Source organism: Oncorhynchus clarkii, chromosome 2 (genome assembly GCF_045791955.1).
Source record: "Oncorhynchus clarkii lewisi isolate Uvic-CL-2024 chromosome 2, UVic_Ocla_1.0, whole genome shotgun sequence".
Classification (NCBI taxonomy): Eukaryota; Metazoa; Chordata; class Actinopteri; order Salmoniformes; family Salmonidae; genus Oncorhynchus; species Oncorhynchus clarkii.
Genome location: NC_092148.1, coordinates 58,789,057 through 58,812,621, shown reverse-complemented (window position 1 = coordinate 58,812,621; position 23,565 = coordinate 58,789,057). Strand labels below are relative to the sequence as shown.

Below are 23,565 nucleotides of genomic sequence, written 5' to 3'. Positions count from 1 at the left end.
ATAATTTCCACCTGTTGTCTATTCCATTTGCACAACAGCATGTGACATTTATTGTCAATCAGTGTTGCTTCCTAAGTGGACAGTTTGATTTCACAGAAGTGTGATTGACTTGGAGTTGCATTGTGTTGTTTAAGTGTTCCCTTTATTTTTTGAGCAGTGTAATATAATAGTAGGTTTAGAAGACAAAAATGGGCTGGCTCAAAAACAAGTGATCATCAGAAATATACAGGCATTTATTTACAGATATATCTGCATTTGCATAGACAAAGTTAAAATATGTATTGTGGTAAACAGATTTGGAAAATTATTTAAATGCATAATTTAGCAGAGATATTTCCACTTGACAGTATTAAAGTTTACAAGTTGTTTATAAATATATATATATATATGTATTATTACTTTAACCCAACCAGAAGCTTCAGGGGAGGGCAGGGAAGAGGGGGCATCAACATCATCATTATTATCATTATCAACATCATCCTTATTTTCAGCACTATTATCATTATCGACATCGCAACAATTGTTGGTTCTTTATCAAGTCATGTAAAAAGTTCATCATTACAAGTCATCATAAGCATGAGTACAAATATTGGTTTGAACATGCATCATCTCAGTACTGTAATGTGAGTCCTTGATGCTAATCTGTATATCTTACTGATGCTCTGCTGACCGCTCTCTGTCTGAATACAGTGTGAACACAACCCAACCCAACCCCAACCCCTGACCTGAGTTCCAAACAGACCACTCCCACCCCCACTGCAATTTTTATACAGTTAAGTACATGCTGGATTACACACAATATTTTTGCAATGAAGAATTACTCTCGTCTTATAAATCCCCCCCAATCAAGGCCCTTGGAGGTGATAGGAGACTGTGGCCCCCGGAAGCCTTCCTTACTGTAGCAATATACTATCACTAACATGACCTAACTAATGGTTCAAATCACTGTCTGAGACCACATGGGCTTCGTCAGGCCCCAGTCCCCTGTCTGTTTCCATGGTCTCCTGAGGAACAGTAGGAGTATTTGGGCTCATCTGTAGTGGCTTCACCTAAGGGTTAATTAAAACTGTAAAGAAAATCAAGAAGGGAATGAACAAAAACACATGGAATGCAGAAGATAGAAACATTAGGATTGAAAACAATTCGTCAGAACAGCTGAGGATCAACCTGTAACTGAACCAAGGGTCTCCTACACTTTAGTCTGACGCTAGGTCATCACCCTACATGCAGGGAGGAGAACGGGCACCTATAGTGAGGTCCTAATATAAATTGGGCCCCATCCTTTACCTTATCACACTAGCCACGTGCTGCTCCCTACAGCAGGAGACCTGATAGACCGGTCTCATGCCCTCAGCGTTCTGTCTCTGTATCCATAACACCACGTATCCAGCCATCCTTCAATACATCCACCCACACAAAAATCAGGATGTATACATCCGACTCCATCTCTCTCCACCTAGTAAAACATCAACTCATTCTGAAGCTTCATTTGACATGTCAACAACAAACCAGTGTATATGAGAGAGATGGAATGGGACAGATACAGTATCTCTTTGTTTGCACACATATTTCTATATATTTAGTCATACCATTAATGAATACAAATAGACATTATGTTGAAATATACATTAATATGAACATAGTGAACGAGTAAATCAGCTCCCTTCATACCTTCCCACAGAATATTTTATGGAAATGTCCCAGTGAAGGCAAGACACTACAGATGAACCATCTTTGGATTCGGTGAGCACATGCTGTCAAAAGCTTTTTTCTGTGGGAAGAGCATTAGTAACGCTTGACCTTTAGAATAGAGGAGGGCATTCTGCAGCATCAACACTCCAGGGGTAGAGAAAGGGCTTTCCTGAGTTTTCTTAAAGGTATATGTAAATGTATAAACTTGGACAGCTTCTATAAGGACAAGTGTAATCTCTTTCACTTTTCACCCTCCTATACATCACTCATTCTCCTCTCTTTCCACATGCACACTCCTTCTCTCACTTTCAAATCACTCTCTCTACTGTCTCTGGTGGGATGTTGACCGTTAGAACCTGGGACTGCATGTAAGTTCATCCTTACTGCATCATAGTCATATACAATCTTAATTGTATCCTTTTGTCCATTATAAGCAAAATGAACAAACAATAAAGAAATATAAACATGTTCCCCATCCCGGACCCTGCACCCCCTCCAGTTCTGAAAAGATACCTTCCTGCTTTGACTAGCAGGTGGAACATTATGGAGAAGTGTGTTTTGTTTTGTTCGGAGACGAGAGTAGCACTGTAGCAGTGAAGCAGTGAGCCAGACAGACAGACTGGTTTGTAGTAGTTTAGAGGGACATGCTGGAGTCACAGGGTGGGGGTTATTGAAGGGTTAAGTTGTCAGGTGTAAGAGGGATGGGGGGAAGGTCGCCCCTCTCTGGAGAGTAGATTCAGTTGGGTCTTCTAAAAGGTTTGTTCGGGGATCACAGTGTTGAACGGATGGTCCCACAATGTGGTGCTGATTCCAAACCCTGCAGAGGGAAACCAATGCATGTCATCAGTGAGCGGACCGAGTCATAAGGTATAATAGATATAAGAACCATACGCTGAACTGCAGAGACGTATGAAGAGTCTGAGGTCACATACTTCACATTCTATGTCCCTCATTCTCTTCATTAGAAGTTACTATGCCAACAGAAGTATGGTGATGCAAAGAGACTATTCTGGTCCTCCTTACCTGCTCTTTGGTGCTCAAAGTGGTGCTTGACGTGGTATGCCTTGAGGCTGTACAGGTAGGTGTTTCTCTGAGGGGAGCCGTAGTGAAGGTAGTAGTGGGTCATGTCGTACACCACGTACCCAAACAGCCCCCCCACAAACAGGGACACCCCCAGGGTCTCGGGGAAGGCCTTGGTTAGCAGCAGGTAGAAGCTGCCTACTACCACTGAGGCCAGGCCAGGAGGAAAGACCAGGCGGGAGCCATCGTAGGGTGACTGAAGGGAGGAAACAGCAGGATTAAACATGGTGTTAGTTCAGGAGCAGATAGACATTGACTTGTTACTGAAAAAGTTGGTTTTATCAGTTATGCATATGGCTTGGCCTAGATTTGGAACAAAAATTATATCCTCCTGCAGTTTCCCAAGTTTCTGAATTCCAAATTAATCATAAACCAAAGAGGCATTAAACACATGTAGGTACTTATCCGTTTAAAAAAAAAGACATTAACATTTAGTTCCAGAGTATCATTCACTCTTCTGTGTATGTCCGTATCTCACCTTATGATGCTGTCCGTGCAGCAGGAAGTGAATGGTGATGAGGTAATAGTTGTGGGCGGGCGGGCGCATGTGGAAGACGAAGCGATGAATGCAATATTCGATGAAGGTCCACATAACCATGCCCATTATGAAGATGAGGGGAAAGCTGTACTTGTGCACCAAGACGGAGTAGTCTGGAGAGGGAGGTGGTGGGACAGATACAGGATATAGATATCTACTAGACTGTACATGGGGAAAAGCATGTATTGGCTGGCTGGCGAGAGAGAGAGAGAGAGACAGAGATATGATTGGGTCTGTTACCTGTGCTGGCAAACAGTCTGGTTGTCTCCAGTGCCAAGGTGGTGTAGCAGTACCAGCTGAGATAGAACACCAGTGGCATCCACACAGCAGGGACCATGTACCTACATGCAGACAATCAAATGACTTATTTAAACCCAAGCTTATCTTTCTGGGATAAGTGCATTTCTACACTGTATGGGCCGATTTATCGGACAGAGATTAAGCCAAGTCTGGGACTAAAAGTATGTTTAATAGAGTCTCCATTAAAATAGCCTTTTAGTTCAGGACTTGGCTTAATCTGTGTCTGGAAAACCGTCCCGAAGTGTACGTTCTTCTCTCTTACCAGGACGTTTTAGTGCTGGCCTCTAAAAACTCGTTCCCGAACAGGCGAATGGGCCGGTCCACAGGCTGGTGCACCCAGGTGTCATATTTCTCTCCAAGGTGGCCCACCTGCCAGGCCAGGGGCTTCCGCCAGTCCACCAGGTCCTGCAGGAATAGCAGAGGAGCCACGGCTCAACTTACAACACAGTACAGTAGCTTAAGGCCTACAGCACACAACACAACAGTACAATACAGACATACAGCATCATACAATACAAGGTGATTCTAATGTTTTAGAACCCCATTAGCACCACTTCTGCCTAAAAGCTTGAATTGTCAAACTGCATCTTTTTCATGGAGAATCGAAATCCAATGGAAATTGGACTCGATAACTTATTTCAGTCATAACTTTATGTGACAGTGAGATCACTTTGGCTTGGCCCTTCTGACTGATGGTGTTCTGTCCAGCAGGTGGCGGTAGAGAGACTGAGACAGATTTCCACGGGAAAGTCTCCACCACACCACACTTCAGACCCAGGAAGTAGAGGTGTTGTGCAACTCCCTGATAAACGCGTGATCCAATCTCTGTGAAGGATCTGCAGATCATATATCTGTCCATACCCTTTACTAAACGTCTCCTTTAACCGTTAACGTGACCTTGGATAGAGACCAGGCAGACTGAGATGGGCTTGTTCTTAGAGTCATGGTCTCCTCTGCACTGTAATAAATTATAGGGTGGGTCAGGTTTATATAGACTGCATGAAATATATATTTACTATACTGCCCTACCAAGCAAAAAGGCAGTAACTGCTCATAGCGTGGAACTGAGAAAAATTACTTTTATTTACTTTATGTAGTTACTGCTAACATGAACCCCACTTTCTCCAAAACACAATACGAGGCAGGATACTTGTCCACATGATTAAGCATGTATTTAATGTAGCAAAAATGACCAGTTACAAATGAGCAGTTACTTCCTTTTTGCTTGGTAGGGCAGTATAGTAGACAAGTTTGGATCAATTTAGAGAAACAAAAATGTAAACAAACCATTCATTGAGGACATCGATTGTCTTGGGGTAGGAGGTTAAAAGTGAGGAATGGGGTTTCAGTCAGGTATGTGTTGAAAAGCAAACAAGCAGGTCAATAATATAACAATGAGTGACAAAAGTGTCATGGTATTCAGGCCACAGATTCCTCCACTGTGTAAGTATGTAGGGCTGAATGAGCCAAGAGAAGAGACGCTGCACTAGGTACGTAACAAGCAATGGCAAGCATCATGCCATCGCTCAATGCATCACAATGACAAACACACACAGCTGGCCTTGGCCGCCCCTGTTGCAAAGTAAAGGTGACTCGCTGCTATTCACTAGCTAATCAAAAACATTCCTAAGGCCTGAGAAATACCTGTTCTGTTAGTGAGAACAAAGGAATCTCTCCCTGCATACCGTACCCTGTCTATCTATACTGAACACAGATAAACCTAGAATGAGTTCTGGGGCACTTACAGACAATATCTTTGCAGATTCCCACATATCTTCATATCTACTACAAACGGTCATAAGCTATGATTATGAATGCCCCGAATCAGCTCCCCCCACGTTCTTCAATAATTCGCTGTGAAAACGGGTGGGCACACAATTTTTAGCAAAGCCGGGTGAATGACTGTGCGTGGTCACGTCTCCATCTTTCCCAACTCTCTCTCTCTATGTGTGCATTCGGAAATTCATCAGTTATTCAGATGAGTGCTCTGAAATCAGAGTAGATAGCCAGAGTGAATTTACGATGTGTCAATGCAGCAGTGTACTGTAGCTTACAGGCCACAGTCAGAGCAGCAAGAGCGTTGAACTCAAGGGCCTTGGACCAGACACATTGATGTTGCACAACCCTGGCTGCCTGCTACACTCCCTGTGTAACCGATGTGAAATGGCTAGCTAGTTATCTGGGTGCGCGCTAATAGCGTTTCAATCGGTGACGTCACTCGCTCTGAGACCTTGAAGTAGTTGTTCCCCTTACTCTGCAAGGGCCGCGGCTTTTGTGGAGCGATGGGTAACGATGCTTCGAGGGTGGAGACATAGCTTCACAGTGTTGGGCCAATGACGACCCAGTACGGCTCTGGGATCTGAGCTCAACTCTGACTGTAGTTGAACCCCATAACCAACCCCTGATATGATCTGTCACTTCCTGCCTGGCTGAAAGCCTGCAGTGGTTGGGTTTTGATGTTCAGCCTGATCAAAGAGGGAAGTCCAGAGGACCCTGCGGGCATCTTCTAGATCAGTGGTTCTTAACCAGGGGTACTTGAGAGGACTCATGAGACCATAGGCCTACTGGTAAAATGCACGAGGGGGTACTTCAGGGGTACTCCGGCCAGAGCTAAATTCAATTGGTGGTACAGTAACCCAAAAAGGAAACACTGCTCTAGATCTTTCTTACTCTTTTCTTCTTCCAGTTTTCTTTCTGATTCTCTCTCTCCCTTTATTTTTCTCTCACCGTGTCTAGGTCGACTTGACTGCATTTGCTGAGGGGTGAAGGCTCCTCGTCCACAGTGTGCTCCTGGGTCTTCCTCCTCTCCCTGACTGTCTGTGGAACAACGGGAGACAATGGGAGACAAAGGTTTTGAGCTGCAATTCAAAATGTGAACATGGCAGGATGTCCATTAAGGCACTCACGCACACTGACACTCCCAACACACACGCACAAACACTCACTTCATCATTTGCTCACACACACATAATACGCATATACATTTATACAGACTGTATATACACCACGTACACTCACTCACATATAAGGCCAACAGACGGTTAAATAGCTATCACTAGCACCTTATAGGCTGCTTCCCTATATACATAGACTTGAAATCCCTGGCCACTTCAATAATTGGAATAATAGTCACTTTAATAATGTTTACATATTTTGCATTACTTATCTCATATGTATATACTGTATTCTATTCTAGTCTATGCCTCGTCCAAATATTTATATATTCTTAATTCCATTCCTTTACTTTAAATGTGTGTGTATTGTTGTGAAATTGTTAGATATTACTTGTTAGATATTACTGCACTGTTGGAGCTAGAAACACAAGAATTTCGCTACACTCGCAATTACATCTGCTAAACATGTGTATGTGACCAATAAAATTTGATTGGATTTGACTTGATCACATACTCTGCTGCTACTCTGTTTATCATATATCCTAATACCTTACCCCAATACATAGCTCTATCACTCGAGTATCCCTGCACATTGTAAATATGGTACTGGAACATACTGACCCTATATATATATATATATATATATATATATATATATATATATATATATATATATATATATATATATATATATATATATATATATATATATATAGATACAGATACACAGTAGTGTGCTTACTTACTTTCTCGTGTTGTTTTTATTGCTTTAGTGTTTTTGTTCTACCTTACGTTATTTTTAGTATTACATTGATTACTGCATTGTTGGGTTTAGAGCTTTCAAGAAAGGCATTTTACTTTACTTGTACATGTGAAATGAAACCTTGAAACTAGCAAATATATGCACAATATAATGTTACCATACAATTTGGTTTAGGTGTGTGTGTGTGTGGCGAATCATAACAGGTATTTGTTTCTGCACATCCCCATGGCTATACTCCAGATGATTTAATGACATAGTATCAGCGTTGCCACCTGTATGGACTGAGTATGATGTCCAGTGTCCACCATTACACTCATGATGATCAGATGTTATTTGCATTCACTCATAAACAGGCACGGTACATTCTCCCATTTATTGACTGTATGAGTCAGAGGCATAGAGCATATACGTCTCTGCCTTTGCAATTTGCCCTGAAGAATGGGAAGGACGTAACATGGACACAGCCCTGATTATATCTTAAAGCGCATTTCTTTCAGTTCATATTGTTTGGTAAGGCATCCTTTTATGTATGTCTCAGGGCACATGACATGGCTGTCTGGGTTTATGCTCAGGACCAGGTAATCTCAAAGGGTAGCTCTATCAGCTGATCATCATGATTCAGCCATATTATAGGTTGTCATAAAACTAAGTGGGTGAAAATTATAGGGAGGGGAAGGATAACTAGATCCTTGGATAGCCATGCTGTCAAGCTTGGTGAAATGTAACGTGAGGAGTTTGTACAATTAAAACAAATAGGCAGAGAGGCATGCCTCAGTTTGTAACCCAATGCCCTGCATTGGGTGTTGACTATGGGTGTTGACTATTTACACAAAGCGACAAAGTAACTATTTAACAACGGAACACACCTCCGTCCTTAACTTTTCAACAATAACTTTAGATTCCATCATTCATTCTTATAAAAGGGCAGGTGAATATTCCAATATGAATCCCATGCTCATTTCTGAAGGTGAATTTCATAGCTCAAGTTACGAGTGGGGGTAAGAGATGGTTTTATTGACCCTAGTCTAAACCCTCCTGTCACAGAGTTGATCTGTGGTATCTTGAGCAACACATTTGACCTTAAACTACCTGGTGAAGGTTCGCCTCCCTGTGATCTAGGGTTAGAGTCTATCTTTCAGTGTCATCCCTCCCATCATGTCTGTCCTGTGATAGTCTTCCCATTCCCCTCCTTTCCCAGGGACAAGGCGAGGCCATCTCTTTTTCTCTCCCGGGCATCCCCTCTCAGCTCTCCCTGGTCGAGTCATTGCCTGGCAACTCCTCTCAGAGTCAGACAGGTGCAATATTAATCAGGTGTAAAGCGGCAGCTCTCTCCATCTCAACTCTCCAGCTACACAAATGATTAACCACAACCCTCCTCTACTCCCGCCCTCTTACTCACGCATCTCCACGGCTACGCAACACCTCATTTGTTCTCTCTAAATCCTAACTACATCTCACACTCTGCCTCCTCCAACCTTTTCCACCGTCTCTCTCGCTCTCTCAATTTGATTTAAGGGCTTTATTGGCATGGGAAACACATGTTTACATTGCCAAAGCAAGTGAAATAGATAATAAACAAAAGTGAAACAAACTATTTTTAAAAAATTAACAGTAAACATTACACTCACAAAAAGTTCCAAAATGTTATTATTTCTCTCCCTCTCTGTGTGGCAAATAAATTAACTTTATGTCCTGAATAAAAAGCATTATGTTTGGGGCAAATCCAACACAACGTCACTGAGTACCACCCTTCATAATTTCAAGCATGGTGGTGGCTGCATCATGTTATAGGTATGCTTGTCATTGGGAAAAACTATGGAGTTATTTAGGATAAAAATAAACATAATAGAGCTAAGCACAAACAACTCCCTAGAGGACAACCTGGTTCAGTCTGCTTTCCAACAGACACTGGGAGGCAAATGGCTGTCTAGCAATGATCAATAACCAACTTCACAGAGCTTGAAGAATTGTACAAATATTGTACAATCTAGGTGTGCAAAGCTCTTAGAGAATTATCCAGAAAGATTTAACTTTGGCAGCGATTACAGGTGTGATTCTGACATGCATTGACTCAGTGGTGTGAATACTTATGTAAATTAGATATTTCTGAATTTCATTTTCAATACATTTCAATAAAATACTTTCTCAAGGCACTATAAATGTGTTCCATGAGCTTACTTAAACTATGTTGAATGCAAATACAACACACAAGCAAAAAAACATGTCAACTCACATGATGGAAACTCAATTACAGTTATAAACAGAAAAATGCACAAAAAAATACAAAGTTAATGATCACCTAGGCAGGACTTTTATGGCACCAGAGGCAGACACACCGTTCATACGTGAGCTTCAGCATGTTTTAATCTTTGGTTTATGACTCACTGATATTTAAATGTATTAGTGCAACTGAACTGATTAGCTGTTTTAACACCCAGTTAATTTTATAGCAAACAATTCACAATTGCCCTTTGAATCTACATTACATTGCAATATTTCCTCATAAGGCAATACACTTCAATAAAATAGAAAATCCAATTTCCATCATTTCTATCCAATGTGTGATCATTGAAGACATCTTTCACATTCATTGATGCACAAATCCTGTCTTGAGCATTTGGTCATAGGTTCTCATTGACATCGCAGTAAAGCACTTAATGTCCTCATTGTTCATGCACCTTGGAAAAACCTTTTGGCATGGCAATTCCAAGCCTGACATTGGTCAGTATTGATGTAATTGCATGCTCCTGCGTAGCAAGTGATTACTGAGCGCCAAGTCTAGGTCCAAAAGACTTAGCAGCTAGGTAGCCTAGTGGTTAGAGCGTTGGGCCAGTAACCGAAAGGTTGCTAGACCGAATCCACCAAGCTGACAAGGTAAAAATCTGTAATTTGGCCCCTGTTCCTAGGCCGTCATTGTAAATAAGAATTTGTTCTTAACTGACTTGCCTAGTTTAATAAAGGTAAAAAAAATATGTTTTATTGTCACATACACTGGATAGGAACCGTGAAATGTGCTGTTCGACAGGGTCAGCCATAGTGGTACGCACTGGAGCAAATTAGGGTTAAGTGCCTTGCTCAAGGGCAGATTGACCGATTTTTCACCTTGCCAGCTTGGATAGTCAAAACAGCAACCTTTCGGTTACTGACCCAGCGCTCTGGTAGTCTATCTGTCGCCCAATCATACACCTTCCACCTGTATTGTAATCATGTATCATGATGCGTAGCGAACATCAAACACTGATTAAGTTTGGAGAAGAATTTACTATGAATTTGTCTGTTGTACCAAGTCAATTGAAAAAGTTTTGAAACAACTACCTTTTTGATGATCTGCTTTGAATTTTGTACTAAGGGTTGTGAAAACTGCACCAAAGCTATTTTTTTTTAAAGTATTACAACACTAAAATGCCATTGAATATTACAGCTGGCGTGTTAGCATTTCTGAAGAGGAACAGAACATATTATTTCCCAGAGAAGTCTTAAGAGAGTATTGTCATAAGACCACTGAGAAAGTGAAGAAGTGTAGAAGCACCTGACCTGATTCTACGTTGTAACCGGAGTTGAGTTCACTGACTTATTGGAAGGCTTGGTTGGAATCAGCAGCAAATTGGAGTCTGGCAATGATTGTTCAGGGCCTAGTTTCTATCACCCTGGGCAATGGCTTTGATTTGAAACCAGCATTTGTGGAAATATGGCCACTCTTAACATGGACCTGAACTTTAGGGTAAGTTATTGTGAACCGAACACAGGCGTCAGAGCCAACAAGTGTGTAAATCAACTAGCTTACTGATACTTATAGCAAGCCATAATATAATTTAATAAAAAAATACAAAGTTATCCGTTGAAGTTCTAGACTGTAAGCTGCTCCAGCAGAGCAGTGTCTCGGTGTGTACTGTGTGTATGTAGGGATTTGACTATTCCATGTGAAATGGGAGAGGGCCTGAGGAGAGGAGAGAGCGGAAGGCTTTAATTTGCTCAGCCAGGGTGGGTAAGTGAGGGATGGATACTGCTAAGAGAGAGGCAGGGCTATTAAGTAAGGTCCTCCACACCAGACGAGTTAACCTCCCATCCACTGAACACACTCACTCAGGTAGGCCTCACCATGGTAACACATCAGAGTAGAGGAGCGGACAGAGGGCCTCCCATCAGCTCATAGCGTAGAGTACACTGTCCCCTCACTCTCTCTCTCTGAGACATCTACTCAGTCTCAAAATGTGAAAACATTCACAGTCACATGCGCACACATTAGTTTCATCGCTTGGGGCAAGACAAGCCGGCATAAATCTGACTAGGTGTACTACACAGAATAGGGTTGTGCCTGTGTATACACCTACTATGTGAACTATGACAATGTGTGGAACGCAAGGAATATTGACAGAGGTGACATGGTGTATTGAATTACTGTTCGAGTTTGCAAATACTGTACTATACACTTTTTACACCCCTGGTCACAGCATACAATTTAGGTTAACAAAATACATACTCAAAGGTCATGGACCACTCATCTCTGATGTTTGTGGGTGTACAATTAAGCAATAAGGCCTGAGAGAGTGTGGTATATGGCCAATAAACCACGGCTAAGGGCTGTTCTTATGCATGATGCAACACAGAAGGCCTTGATACAGAACTTAGCTGTGGTATATTGGCCATATACCACAAACCCCAGAGGTGTCTTATTGCTATTTTATACAACGGGTGGTTCTAATCCTGAATGCTGATTGGTTAAAACAGCATTCCAGCCGGTGTCTATGCCACAAGTTACCACCAGCTAAATCTGTGACGTTAAAATGCCTATTTACTCTGTTCCATCTGACTGCTCAATCCACTGTCTCATCAGCCCAGCCAGGCAATTTATAAACTTGATCTCCACTATAAAAAGCATCTAGACATTATCTCACATTTCTTTTAGAATAACATTTAGTTTTCAACAGCGGAGATTTGGATAAACCTTGCTGTCTGTCTCCGACATTTGCAACATTGTTTCAATATTCAAATTCGATCTCCAGCTGTCCCATAGTAATGAACGTGTCGGGACGAGACAGACAGGCAGGCAGGCAGGCAGGCAGCGTTTCTCAACCAGTCAAAATCATGAATCAGCTGACATCCTTTTTATGGATATATACAAATAAATGTAAATTCAAAAAAGGTCAAACGAAATGAAGTGCATCTAGTTTGCAGTCTTCCCAGCTTCAGTTTGAAGTGATTGTGTTAGCTGTGTTGTTGGCTAGTTCCTCTGAACAACAGTGTCCTGATGAGAGAGCACATTTTCTATGCCAGGCGAAATAGCACCTCATTAGCTCATTGTTATGGATGTATCCAAATAAATGTCACTAGAAAACAGCTTAAACAAACGCAAATGCAGGTACTTTTCTGTTAATCTGGCTGCAAGCAAAGGATAAGAATGTTGCCAGCCAGGACGGCAATGGAACATTTACAACCAACGACTGGGTCGCGTCCATAGATACAGAACAAAAAGACTGAACAACTGGGTCGTGTCTCTAGCAACCGAACCGATAGAATGAATGGCCAGCCGGCTTGGGTAGAAACCTTCTTGTGGAAGGATGAAATAGTATGAATAAATTCAGAAAAATAACGTTTTTAAAAATATGTCAATCATTATTTGAGTATGTTGTTAACCCGTTGTATAAAAGTGATAATGCCCTCGAAGCTGGCGTTTGGAGGATGTATTGGCATGGTTTGCTGGCCCTCAACTTCATCTCTGGCCTAACAACACCCGTGCCAATATATCCTCCAAACACTGGCTTCTCGTGCATTATCACTTAAATAAACTGGTTACAAACATAGTTATAACAGTAAAAATAAACGTTTTGTCATACCCATGGTATAGGGTCGGATATTCCACGGCTTTCAGCTAATCAGCATTCATGGCTGGAACCTGATTTATAATTCCTTTTATAAACTGGGTGGTTCGAGCCCAGAATGCTGATTGGCTGAAAGCCGTGGTATATGAGACCGTATTCCATGTGTGTGGCAAAACATTTATTTTTACTGTTCTAATTACATTTGTAACCAGTTTATAATAGCAAATCAGGCACCTCAGGGGTTTGTGGTATATGGCCAATAGCTGTGGTATATTTGCCATATACCACACCCCCTCGTGCCTTATAGCTTTAATATACCACACCTTCCTGTATTCATAGTAGGGAACCAAGTGTGGGCATTGACAGTAATGGAAAAATTAGGCCTAGTTTCGCATTGCCAGACATCAAACTATATTCTCATTCAAAAATAAGATGTGACCTTTTCTGGTGACTAAACCTAGAAGATGAATTATAAGAGATATCCTGTACTGCATGTTTCTATACTACTACAGTACTACCCCTATTGCTACTTCTACAGTACGGGTCTGAGTGTTTCAAGGGAATGGGGGTAATTGTCTCTGGTTGCAGCTGGTGTGGAGGCATGCAGGCTGGGAGAACTGAGCAGTTACATTTTAGTCATTTAGTCAGACAATAGAGCTTCTTCATTCCCGGTCCTCTCAGCCCTACACTGAGAGGAGAGGTGGGGGAGCGAACGGTAATAAGGCACTCTGTGTGTCCTCCATCTAATAGGCTGGGAAGGAGAATTAAGGAAAGAATGAGTGACAAAAAACAAAGGGGATGGACAGAGGAGACCCTAGTCCAGGCTGGTACCATCAGAACAGGGGCCATAGTGTGTTGGTGGGGCACTGGGCGGATGGGTGTGGCAGAGGAAGGCGCGGGCTCGTGGTTTGGGAGGGGAATGCTTGGTTTAGGATAGGGAATTGTGAGGTCACAGACAGGCAATATGAATAACTGCCCGCCCAGCTGGCCAGAGCCACAGCACAATCCTGCCTTGTTATTTTATTCTTTGTCAAGACAAAACCGGCAACCACTGGCGCTCACATTACTGGACTGGAAGTAGGCCTACACATAACAGGCTAGTGTTGCTCCTATCCAGAGAGCAGCTCTGATAATGAGTGGGGTGAGTCAATGGCTGAGAAGAGGGAACAGAACACAATCTCAATACATGTTACGTCAAGGCTTTTGTTAGAGATTATGGATGGATAGCTTGTTGTATAAAGGAGTAGTAAGAGAAAGCAGGGAGTTTCTTTTTTAGCAGTATGAAGCAGATTATTCAAGTGTTTGCCAACAGTTGCTGGGTTGGGCTGTATGGTCATTTCCAATGTGGATACAGGTTCAAAGTTCACAGTCACACTCTTGGAGTCCTTGAGCCCACACTGGAGGCCGAAATGGTGTAGCCAGAGTAGTTGGGTAACAAGAGGAGACACGACAGATACACAATCAGTATTATTCAAGTAACAGTATCACCGGTTAATATGTCACAGCAGGAGGGTGGTGGATTTTGTGTACGTGAGCTAAAAAAGGTGTATCCCAGATGTCATCAATAGTTCCATCCCTGGTCACAGTGAAGAGGTCTTGTGACTCATCCTGGTAAATGGCTAACCATCACTATCATATCTGTGCCGGGGTACACAGTCGGACGGGCTACAGAGTTTAGAGAGATAAGTGTACTTCCCCTTTGCCACACACATGTACATAAGAACCATTTACTGAGTGTCATTGTCAGATCAGTCTCAAACACACATCAGTTGAAATGGCTCTGTTAGAATATGTAAGAGCAGTCTCTCATGTTTTCACAAAACATTTGACTTTTCATTGTGGAAGACTTGTTGTGGAGAGAAACAGTGACAGGGTGCGGAGGTGGGTGACTCCCTCTCCTCTTCCTCTCATCACACACACACACACACACACACACACACACACACACACACACACACACACACACACACACACACACACACACACTAGCAGGATCACTCAGCTTATCTTAGTAACAAAGCCAGTCAAACCTGACTGGCAAGAAATGAAGATTACTCTCATTCACACACACGCAATCGTGGATGAGGATGGTACTAAAATCAGAGACAAACTGTAGCTGGAGACGTTTTGGCCCGAGTGTCCTGTTACTACATACACAGAGTATGACAAGAGACTGCCATTATATTACCACAATAAACCAGGAGAACCATGATAGACTTCAAACACGATATGGGCATGATGACCAGTGAGTTTTGACCTAGATTCAGTCTGAGCAGCAGACAACCACAGAAAATCTCTTGACATGGAAACTGGGGAGATTCTTCAATACACAGATTCATAACTAGTGGCAGGTAGAAGTTCATTGTTCACAGATTGGGAAAGCCAGGTGCAAAAGTCTATCCACATGTTCATGTGTGCTAACATGCATATCATAAATTACCAGAACAACGCTGATATTAGCATAGGAATAGAAAGATCATTTTATATGTTCTTCTTAGCTCAGCATGAGAGAGATTTACCTTCCACTTAATCACTGATATTATTGTTTTAAAGGGTGTGTGGATGTGTTTGGGAGAAGAAGTAAGTAAGTAATGGAATGATAGGCTCCTGTTCATGCTGACCCAGATGGATGTTCTACTTTGTTAAAGGGAGAGGTAATAACCTCCCACCCAAGATTACAGTTACTCAGCAATTGCTAAACTACTGATCACCATAGCTTGTCAAGATACGCCTAACATGAGCCAAATGCTGGGCCAGGGTGTGCCTTCAGTCATTCACTCCAAACTTGCTCACCGACCCTTTAACGGTTTGTTTTATAAAAACACGTTTTTGTTATAGAGCTACTACCATTTAGCCATAGGCAGTTTATAAATACACATGACAGAGAATTGGTATTGGGTGGTGCTTGAACAATGAACTTGACTTGGCGTTGAGAGTTAGGTCCTTCCTATATAAATACCAACAGACAGGCTCTAGTATAGTGGTCCTCAAGGCCCTGGAGGCTGAGAGAGCCTGTGTTAGAAATAAACAGAGCTATGGGAGAAATGATCATGAGAGCTCCTTTTGTCCTCCTTGCTATACAATCTGATCTGTGCAGTGTCCTATTAATTAAGCATGTTAGCAAAAACCTATTAGCTAAACAGCTACAGTATCATTTGTAGGGCTGGGAATTGACAGGGTCCACGCGATACGATATTATCATGATACTTAGGTGCCGATATGATACGTATTGTGATTCTCACAATTCTATATGTATTGAGATTTAATAGTGCGATTTTATTGTGATTCGATGTTCCAAACATATTGCTGCTCATGTCTGCTGCAGAGGGACGAGAGAGAGTCGTGGAAAAGTGAGTTTTGATCAGTCATGAAAATACGTGCTAAAAACATGTTGGCTCACTATTTAAAAAGTGGCACAAATACAGCCGACCAGTGCAAAAATATAACCATATTGTCAAAAATAATATAACTGGATTGATGTTTTCCCCCATCACTAATGAGTTGGTCTGCAATCATACAAAATGATGTCTGTGAGCGAGAAACTGACTATCCCTGGCTCTCCTGATGGGGAGGGGTAAGGAGAATCAGGAGGCTGCAGAGACATATAAAGCAACAGTGTAGCATGGCATACCTCACCCCTCAGCACTGCCACAGGCAGCTGTGTCTCTGCCAGTCTTCAGGGCTCTTCATGTGTGGGACTACCCTGCCACACTAGCGAATGAGATCCCTGCTGGATCTCTCTATATCCTGGTGACGACAGTCTCACCTCTTCAACTCTGCCCCTGCTGCCTCTCCCAGGGTCTCACGCCAGATATTATTCCAATTACTGTGGCAGAGCAGGCCAGCCATCCTCAGACAGGACAGGTGAAACATGCCGGCTGTGTTTGTGCTGCGTCTTAATCAATCGGACCTCACAACCTGTTCTCTCTCCGGCCCTCTCCTCCCCGCTTACATCCCCCTATTCCCTCACCACCCTTTGGCTCGAACCAACAGTTGTAGAGCATTACCTGAGGGACCTACATATGAAGATGTGTGCCAATTGAAGGCTTGTGACAACTGTCTCCATGGAAGCAGAAGCTAAACAACACTAGCATTCACAATGATAAACGTAGGCCAACTGCAGCAGATCAAATATACTTTATGAATGAATTCTGACGTCAAATTACAAAAGGAGATGAGATGGCGGCTACAAACGGAACGTTTGAGGCGCTCTAGTTTCCACCCCCTCAGTAGCCTGCTGCATAATGCTTGGTCATGTCCCTTGGGATGAGTGATGAAATACAATAAGGCCTTTGAGAGAAAAAATGTGATTCCGATCCATAAAGAGGAAACATTCCTTCGGGACTGAGGCACCACCGACTGCCCTCACAAATTCCTCCCAAAATGTTATCATCAGCCCACTGATAAAGCTTTTTTCTCTGAGGGCACTCTGTCCTAAAGAGTTGTGGAGGGCCACATCAGGCCAGATGGCCAACATTCACCATTCACAAAAGCCTATGCATACACACACACATAAAAATACAATGCCTTCAGAAAGTATTCGCACTACTTGACTTTTTACAAATGTTGTTATGTTACAAAGTGGGATTAAAATTTATTTAACTGATGTTTGTTGGTCAACAATCCACACACAATAGTCTATAACAGGGCTGCCCAACCCTCTTCTAGGAGATCTACCATCCTGTGGGTTTAACACACCTGATTCTATTAATTAGCTGCTCAACAAGACCTTAACTAGCTGAATCAGATGTGCTAAATTAGGGTTGGACTGAAAACATACAGGACAGTAGATCTCCAGGAAGAGGGTTGGGCAGCCCTGCTCTATAATGTCAATGTGATTGAAAAATGCAACTATTTAAAAAAAATATACAAAAAAATAAAACACTAATATATCTTGATTAGATAAGTATTCAACCCTGAGTCATTACCTGTTACATTACATTACATGTTTTTGGGTAAATTTTTGAAGCCGTGTTCACATTGGCAGTTTGAAGTGACTCAAAAAGTGACTGTTTATTTGCATATCCGATTCGAATCTGTTCTTTTTCCTACAGCCAAAAAGCACATAGAATCGGATATTTCGAGCCACATTTCAAACCATCTTTATAGATGGTTTGAAATCCGATATAAATCTGATAGCTGGCCATGTGACATGTCTGAATGGTCAAATCTGATTTATTTTACCCTCAAGTGTTTTTTAGACTGCTATTTGGAATATCTTGTTGCTTGCTAGCTGCTCTGTTGACAGTTTGACAAGAACATGTGGTAGCTAACTAGCTTGTTAATTGTTTACAAACAAATTAGTGATTATGCTAGAAAGCTAAACAGCTACCTAGCAAGCTAGTTGACTGCTGTGGCTAGCCAAAAAAGGACTTGTTTTGAAAGTTGGATCATCTTATCCTTTGAGGCTTTAAAAATGTTCTTACCCTAATGATTTTGAAAATGCAAAGCAACTGGGAAACGTCCATGGCAGGCATTGTTGTTACCTTAGCTTGCCACATAACTTCTTAGTGATAGCAAACACTAGCACCACCACCAATCAGCCTACACCACTGAACACAAACCCATCATTACTATGACAACTAGTGTAGCCTTGTCATAAAATAACTGCTGTCTGAACTAGGGTTGCAAAGGGTCGGAAACTTTCCGGTAAATTTCCAGCATTTTTCTGGAAATTTTCCATGGGAAGTTAAGCCCGGGAATTTGGGTAATTTTTCTTAAATTCATCAAAAAAGTTAGCTTATAACAGTTAATTTTTTTGTGGGATACACAGAAGGCAATTTTAGGTCTTGTGGCATATTTTGGTTAAACTATCCCCAATTCAATGGAATTTTAACCCTCTACATGCACAGTGCACTCTTCCATCACATGTACAGCTGATTCTCAAGATCTTGCACACTAATGAGATGCTATTGAGCCCACACTACTACACTGTCTGGGCCAAGGACTACAAGCTTTCTGGTAAGTTTAATTACAATACTGGGTGTGGTGAATATATTTTATATGACATACATTATGTTTTGTTAACTAGTAAATAGTAGCCTACAGCAAAATGTGTTTAAATAATTTCTAACTTGTTAACAATTTCTGCTAGTTAGTTTTTGCTACCATGTGGGTTTTAGCTTGCTTGAGCCTACTAACTGAGAAGTGTTAATTCACCTGTTTCCATACATGTTTCATTTTAAAACATTTATCCTACAAAGGAGTTGTTTAATTTAACTGCCTAACTATTTATCTGTACATGTGTAATGAATCTATGGGAGACAGAGAGATGGTTTCAAGCGCAAGGCGCAGCAGGTGTTGATTTATAAAGGACCACCGGAGGAGGCAGGTAGCTGGGTCCAGGGGCAGGCAGAAGGTCATACACCGGGGGTCCAAAAAGTAAAAAACTATCATACACGGGCGGATTAAATTACAGGGAAAAACAGAGCTCTGAATAGAAGTGTGTCACAAAACAAACAATACCTCACAATGATGAGGTGCAAAGAACTGAACTAAATACTGTGTGATAATGACATACAGGTGTGTGAACAGGTGATCAGAATTCAGGTGATTGTGTTCAGGGGATCTATGTGTTTGAGAGTGTGAGTTTGAAGCAGACGTTACAACATGGAATTGTATTTGGGTTTTTTTAAACTTATTTTATCCTTCATCTTTACAGGAAAATGCCATGGGCACTATCTGATGTGTGAAGACATTTCACTGCAGCTAATGTAGAAGGAAAAGCTGTGTGCATTTGCAAATACTGTGCCAAATCATATGTGAAGAATGCAACAAAGATGCAGAACCATCTGGCCAAGTCCATAAAGTTCCCTCAGCGCTCACAACAAGCAACCTCTGACAAAAGTCCCTCTACTTCTATTCGAGGTGAAAATGAAAAATCAGACACCTTATCGATAGCAACAGCTTATGGTCTTCCTGGATAAATTCTGATGAATGTCTTGCTCGAGCTGTGTATGCAACTGGTTCATCTCTGCTCACAGGCAATGTGATTTCTGAGTGTTCTTTGCCCAGCATACACCCCTCCAACCAGACCTGCTTTATCTACTCATTTGCTAGATACAGAGTTCAATCGAGTTCAAGTGAAGGTCAAGCAAATCATAGAGAAAGCAGAATGTATTGCAATCATCTCTGGTAGGTGGTCAAATGTTCATGGGGAAGGAATAATTAACTACATCCTCTCCACCCCTCAACCAGTATTCTACAAGAGCACAGACACAAGAGACAACAGACACACCGGTCTCTACATTGCAGATGAGCTGAAGGTAGTCATCAATGACCTTGGACCACAGAAGGTTGACAGACAATACTGCGAACATGAAGGCTGCTTGGTCCTACCCTCACATCACACCCATTGGCTGTGCTGCTCATGCATTGAATCTGCTCCTCAAGGACATCATGGCACTGAAAACAATAGATACACTCAACAAGAGAGCCAAGGAAATGGTTAGGTATGTGAAGGGTCATCAAATTATAGCAGCAATCTACCTCACCAAGCAAAGTGAGAAGAATAAGAGCACCACATTGAAGCTGCCCAGCAACACCTGTTGGGGTGGTGTTGTCATCATGTTTGACAGTCTCCTGGAGGGGAAGGAGTCTTTCCAAGAAATTACCATTTCACAGTCTGCCGATATGGACAGCCCCGTCAAGAGGATCCTCCTGGATGATGCATTTGGGAGAGAGTGGTAAGCAGCCTGAAACTCCTGAAACCTATAGCAGTAGCCATTGCACGGATTGAGGGAGACAATGCCATCCTGTCTGATGTTCAGACTCTGCTTGCAGATGTAAGAAATCCATACTGCCCTGCCCACTTCCCTATTGCTCCAAGTGTAACAGTTTAACTTTAGTCCGTCCCCTCGCCCATACCGGGCTCGAACCAGGGACCCTCTGCACACAGACAACAGTCACCCACGAAGCATCGTTACCCATCGCTCCACAAAAGCCAAGGGGAACAACTACTTCAAGGTCTCAGAGCGAGTGATGTCACCGATTGAAACGCTATTAGCGCGCACCACCGCTAACTAGCTAGCCATTTCACATTGGTTATACAAGCAGAGGAAACTGCAGTTCTGAAATACATCAAAAAGCATGAAGACTTTTGCCTGAAGCCCAATACACGCCGCAGCGTACATGTTGGACCCCAAGTATGCTGGCAAGAGCATCCTGTCTGGTGCAGAGATCAACAAGGCCTATGGCGTCATCACTACCGTGTCTCGCCACCTTGGCCTGGATGGGGGAAAGGTTCTTGGCAGTCTGGCAAAGTACACTACCAAGCGAGGGCTTTGGGATGGTGAACGCAATATGGCAGTCGTGCCAACATATCTCATCAGCCACCTGGTAGAAGGGACTTTGTGGATCTGAGGCTCTTTCCCCTGTTGCCTCCATCATCCTCCAAATCCCACCAACATCAGCCTCCTCAGAACGCAACTGGTCCTTCCTTAAATGGTATTAATATTAATTCGCATATATTTCCGATAATTCCCACGGAAAGTTTCCACCGCTGAATATTCCCCAAAAATGTGCGACCCAGGCCTGAATACACACAAATTAAATTTGGTCACTTGTAGCTTGCTGTTTGGACAGTCAGTAGTCCTAAACAGATTTGAAAACCGAAACTGATTTCAGCATTTAGTTCAAGAAATAGAGTTAAGAAAATATTTACTAAATAAACTAAAGTAAAAAATAAAAGGCTGTATACAGGGGGTACAGGTTAGTTGAGGTAATTGGTAAAGTGACTATGCACAGATCATAAACAGTGAGTAGAATCAGTGTACAATTAAAGGGGGGGATCAATGTTAATATTCTGGGTGGCCCCTCTTTTTCCTAGAGTCCACGATCAACTCTTTTGTCTTGCTCACATTGAGGGAGAGGTTGTTGTCCTGGCACCACACTGCCAGGTCTCTGACCTCTTCCCTATACACTGTCTTATCGTTGTCGGTGATCAGGCCTACCATTTTTGTGTTGTCAGCAAATTTAAGGATGATGTTGAAGTCATGCTTGGCCATGCAATCATTGGTGAACAGGTTGTACAGGAGGGGACTAAACACGCACCCCTGAGGGGCCCCAGTGTTGAGGATCAGTGAGGCAGATGTGTTGTTGCCTACCCTTATCACCTGGGGGCGGCCCATCAGGAAGTCCAGGATCCAGGTGCAGTGGGAGGTGTTTAGTCCAAGGGTACTTAGCTTAAGGATGAGCTTTGTGGGCACTACGGTGTTGACTATGCTGAGCTGTAGTCAATGAACAGCATTCTCACATAGGTGTTCCTTTTGTCCATGTGGGAAAGGAAAGGGATGTGTCAAATGCGATTGAGATTGCGTCATCTGTGGATCTATTGAGGCGGTATGCAAATTGGAGTGGGTCTAGGATTTCGGGCATGATGGTATTAATGTGAGCCATGACCAGCTTTTCAAAGCACATTATGGCTACAGACGTGAGTGCTATGGGCGGTAATCATTCAGGCAGGTTACCTTCGATTTCTTGGGCACAGGGACTATGGTGGTCAGTTTGAAACAAGTAGACTAGGTCAGGGAGAGGTTGAAAATGTCAGTGATAACACTTACCAGTTGCTTCGCGCATGCTTTGAGTACACATCCTGGTTATCCGTCTGGCCCTGCGGCTTTGTGAATGTTGACCTGTTTAAAGGTCCTGCTCACATCAGCTACGGTGAGCGTGATCACACAGTTGTCTGGAACAGCTGGTGCTCTCATGCATGCTTCAGTGTTGCTTCCCTCGAAGCGAGCATAAAAGGCATTTAGCTCGTATGGTAGGCTCGCGTCACTGGGCAGTTCGTTGCTGGGTTTCCCTTTGTAGTGTCAGAGCAAGTGTAGTAGGATTATTTGCCTGTTTAATGGTTCGTCTGAGGGAATAGCAGGATTTCTTTAAGCAACCGGATTAGTGTCCCGCTCCTTGAAAGCGGCAGCTCCAGCCTTTATCTCGGTGCAGATGTTGCCTGTAATCCATTGCTTCTGGTTGGGGTATGTACGTACGATTACTGTGGGGACGACGTCTCTAGATGCACTTATTGATGAAGCAGGTGACTGAGGTGGTATACTCCTCAATGCCATTGGAGGAATCCCGGAACATTTTCCAGTCTGTGCTAGCAAAATAGTCCTGTAGCTTAGTATCCGCGTCATCTGAACACTTCCGTATTGAGTGAGTCACTGGTACTTCCTGCTATAGTTTTTGCTTGTAAGCAGGAATCAGTAGGATGGAATTATTGTCAGATTTGCCAAATGGAGGGTGAGGGAGAGCTTTGTATGCGTCTCTGTGTGTGGAGTAAAGGTGATCTAGAATTATTTTGGCTCTGGTTGCACATGTGACATGCTGGTAGAAATTAGGTAAAATGGATTTAAGTTTGCCTGCATTGAAGTCCTCGGCCACTATGAGCGCCGCCTCTGGATGAGCATTTTCTTGTTTGCTTATGGCCTTATACAGCTCGTAGAGTGCAGCCTTAATGCCAGCATTGGTTTGTGGTGGTTA

The 23,565-nt window shown here is 42.6% G+C and overlaps 1 protein-coding gene across 1 annotated transcript in view; it reads right to left on the bottom strand.

Moving 5' to 3' along the window:
- Nucleotides 1–218: 218 nt before the first annotated feature.
- Nucleotides 219–23,565, bottom strand: part of LOC139370722 (fatty acid 2-hydroxylase) — a 29,768-nt gene continuing 6,421 nt past the window's right edge. Inside the window, exons 2-7 of the mRNA XM_071110379.1 lie at nucleotides 6,338–6,427; nucleotides 3,873–4,015; nucleotides 3,551–3,651; nucleotides 3,251–3,423; nucleotides 2,716–2,968; nucleotides 219–2,509 (exon numbers count right to left, since the gene is read on the bottom strand). Coding sequence (XP_070966480.1) covers nucleotides 2,442–2,509; nucleotides 2,716–2,968; nucleotides 3,251–3,423; nucleotides 3,551–3,651; nucleotides 3,873–4,015; nucleotides 6,338–6,427 — 828 coding nt within the window. The 3' untranslated portion in view covers nucleotides 219–2,441. The remainder of the gene's footprint in view (nucleotides 2,510–2,715; nucleotides 2,969–3,250; nucleotides 3,424–3,550; nucleotides 3,652–3,872; nucleotides 4,016–6,337; nucleotides 6,428–23,565) is intronic.